Source organism: Antrostomus carolinensis, unplaced genomic scaffold (genome assembly GCF_000700745.2).
Source record: "Antrostomus carolinensis isolate BGI_N321 unplaced genomic scaffold, ASM70074v2 scaffold28291, whole genome shotgun sequence".
In the NCBI taxonomy this organism is placed as follows: domain Eukaryota; kingdom Metazoa; phylum Chordata; class Aves; order Caprimulgiformes; family Caprimulgidae; genus Antrostomus; species Antrostomus carolinensis.
This window is the reverse complement of record NW_010295442.1, coordinates 1-3668: the sequence shown is the minus strand read 5'-3', so window position 1 is coordinate 3668 and position 3668 is coordinate 1. Positions and strand designations below refer to the sequence as shown.

The 3668-nt window shown below is 46.1% G+C and overlaps 1 protein-coding gene across 1 annotated transcript in view; it reads right to left on the bottom strand.

Moving 5' to 3' along the window:
* LOC104532720 (ERO1-like protein alpha) overlaps positions 1-2158 on the bottom strand; it is a gene marked incomplete at its 5' end in the record, with an annotated part of 4311 nt that extends 2153 nt beyond the window's left edge. The window contains 3 exons of the mRNA XM_010177991.2: positions 137-223; positions 563-632; positions 1912-2158. Of these exons, the coding sequence (XP_010176293.2) occupies positions 137-223; positions 563-632; positions 1912-2158 (404 nt within the window). The remainder of the gene's footprint in view (positions 1-136; positions 224-562; positions 633-1911) is intronic.
* Positions 2159-3668: the final 1510 nt, after the last annotated feature.

The following is a 3668-nucleotide window of genomic DNA, read 5'->3' as shown; positions in this document are numbered from 1 at the left end:
GACTGGGGTAGGAAACGACTCCAGCAGCCCTGATCTCTATCTAGGAGCTGACCAGTATCTAAGAACCACATCTGCTCACCAGAGTCCATCAGATGAGGTGCTTCCAGACACATCCCCAGCTGCTGACAAAGCTTACCTGTAACTTCCCCCACAGGCGACATTTGAAGCAGCCAACACAATCCATTATCTTGGAAATATTCTTAAAGTGAAGCCTAAATTCCTCCTGGGGAAAGAGACATTCAAGTTGATCGTGGTTATGCACTAATTATCACTTCTTCCATGTATTAATCCAAATCCAATAATGTATTAATTCTGGACTTCAGGCTAAATTCAGTGTGAGTGAATTAGGGAAATGTGTCCTGAAGTGGGGTCCCCAGCAGCAATTCACCCCTCTCCTTCAGGCAGCCCGTGGTTACCCACAACAATCCAAACCACTCCAAGCAAAATGAATTGGCAATTCCTGACCCAGTACCTTGCACATACTGGAGCCCCTTTCAGATCTAATGTTACCCCAGACACACACCTGGAAATACCCTTTAGGTAGGAAGGGTTGGACAATTACCTTTAGTTTAGCTGCTTCCTTTTTATTCCCTGCAAAGAATGAGTTTTCATCAAAATGCAGCGGGAAAGACCTGAAACAGAATGAAAAAGAGTTTTAGTTCTGCACAGCTTGTTTGTGTGGCTGAAATCCAGATCCCCAGAAACATCTGGTTAAGTGTGCGAACGAAAGTGAGAGGTGTTAGAAACTGGACATCTCTAGATGTATTTTAAGTCAAGCTGTTTGTTTCAAAAATCCCTTGGAGACTTTCCATTCTAGCTTGCATCTCGCCTTGGAGACATTTTCAGCAACTGCTCTATGGTTTCTAAGCAATTGTAGTTCTTTTTCTAACAGACACAAACACCAAAAGCACAGGACTGTGACAAGATAAATCCAAACACTGATAACATTAGAAGACACTCATTTCCATCTGGTTCCAGTACCTTCCATTCCTCTTATTCCAAACTCTGTCCAAAAGCCTAAACCTCTGTTACCAACATGTTTAGGATTTTTTTTTCTAGTTAAAAACAACAAAACCAGGGCTGGTATTCCAGAGGTGAGTCAAACAGGTAGCCAGTTTCAGGGCTGACACATAGGCAGTTACTAAATTTAATTCTGCTAACTCAAAAAGTCAACCTAGACTATTAAACCCTGGGCCTAATTACTCTGGTTTGCAGTTTGAATACAGATACATCCAGTATCTGTATTGTGTCCAGTTCTGGAGCCCCCATCACAAGAGAGACCTGGAGCAGCTGGAACAAGTCCAGAGGAGGCCACGAGGATGATGCGAGGGCTGGAGCAGCTCTGCTGTGAGGACAGGCTGATGGAGTTTGGGCTGTTCAGCCTGGAGAAGAGAAGGCTCTGGGGAGATCTTATAGTGGCCTCCCAGTACCTGAAGGGGCTCCAGGAAGGCTGGGGAGGGACTTTGGCCAAGGGCAGGGAGTGACAGAACAAGGGGAAATGGGTTTAAGCTGAAAGAGGGGAGGTTCAGATTAGATATTAGGAAGAAGTTCTTCACTGTGAGGGTGGTCAGACACTGGAACAGGTTGTCCAAGGAAGTTGTAGATGCCCCCTCCCTGGAAGTGTTGAAGGCCAGGCTGGATGAGGCTTTGAGCAACCTGGTCTAGTGGAAGGTGTCCCTGCTGCTGGCAGGGGGGTTGGAACTGGATGAGCTTTAAGGTCCCTTCCAACCCAAACCAGTCTGTGATACCAACATACTCCCAGTAATATCACCCTCCTGTACAAATCACACTATCCCACTACAAGAAAGAACTCAGAACCTGCCTTTCTAGGAGCTTTAAGCGAAAGGTTAAGCACGCTCAGAGATGCCAGGGTTGAAAGAGCCATTCTCCCCAGGTACCAAACATAATTACTTGGCCAGATGGAGAATTTCCAGCAACTGGGTTTTCATTTCCTCATCGTGATGATTATTCCCCGTGTAGAGCTGGAAACCTGGGCGCTCAAAGAACGGCAGCACTTTGGAGAGGGCCCGTAGCTCTATCAGGTAGAGAAAATACAGGTTCTTGAGTCTTCTGGGACCTTCCCCTCTGGTGATGACTTCATCAAATCTCTGCTGGAATTCTGTAACGTTGGGGCCCCATTTCTTCTCTGACCACGTATCTGAGAGAGGGAAAAACAAACCCAAAGATATGAGGGTAAAGTTCTGGTTCAACTTCTCCCATCTTCCCAAGCTAAACTGTGAAACACAACTCTAACCAGGGAGATGCAAGTTTTACAGTAATCACAGCCCTTTCACTACCTGCAAACTGCTCAAGAGTCAAGAGAGGCATGTTTTAACCACACTCAAAGCCCAACAAACACAGAACCCCTGCAGACCTTTGTCAGTTGGTTTAAAACATGAGCCAGGTTTACAAGGAAAAGCAAAAACTGGAGGCTGCCTGTTTTAAACAGAATTAAATCAGTTGAAGAGTCACCCATGAGCTGAGCTGACTGCTTCTGAGAGCACTTCTAGGTAAGCTGGTGATAGTTCAATGTTTGTCTGCAAGTGGAGAGAGCTGGGTGGAAGTGGACAGGCTGTGAAGGTCCCTTCCTTCCTTCACTCCTGCTCACAAAAGCCACCTGCAGAACTAGGAACAGGTCTCTGCTTTGGTCTGAGTGACCTCTCCTGGTCACCTTGCATGGGGGCCAGAGGCTCCTAACCAACAGGGACATCTTAAGAGAATTCCTCCTGTTAGGGAAATGCAAGAGAACAAAAGCAGCCGAGGACTGGAGGAGACTGGCCTCTGTTTTCCATTATCAAGCCCAGAGGTTTCACAAAGGATGTTTTTGCTCATCCTATTGTGTACTTAAGATGATATCAAGTATGGAGTGGAAGATACAGTACAGTCATAGCAAGCTGATGGATAAAAACAAAACAAAACAAAAAGGAAGCAGCTTTATCTTCTAAATCACTAAATCAGCAGCAGATAACCTGCCCAGCAGGAAAGGACTCCCTCCCAACCCCAAGCTGAGGTAGGCTCTCTACAGGGCGACCACAGCACCTGTAGATGGGAATCCCTGCGTGGGTCAAAGCTGAGCCAAGGAACCCCTTCTCAGAGCAGAGATCATCTTCAGTAGCCTTTCACCAACAGAAGCCATCCCTTTCTACCCAAGCCAAGCACAGACACTCACTTGGCTCCCTTTAGCCAACCTTGTTTTCCTAATCCTCTCTGCAGACACCCAAACTCATCTCTTGCCTTTGATGTTTTTCTCATTACTCTATCTCCCAACTCTAACACAGTCTAATTCACATCAAGGTGAGGCCTCCGTGGGCTGCAGGGACTTAAACATCATTAGTTAAATCTAAATTACATGTCAACATTCAAACTGCTATCTCTAAATCTTCTGTACTTGATTCTTGTAAGCTTTAGCAGAAGGAAGGTCTAGGCTTGGTCCACAGGTACCACTCTAAACTACCATGACTAAATCCTGCAGGAAGTCAGTCAGAGCTTGCATCCCACGCTGCATCAGCCGTGTGCCACAGCCCTTGGCCACGTGAGACACATCAGTCATGTTTTCACATCACCCTCGATTCTCAGCCCCAGGGTTGAAATTTAGATTCTTCAGATAGCTACTTATGGACCAAGGAAGTGGAAATGGCATATCATAGAATCACAGGATGGTTTGGGTT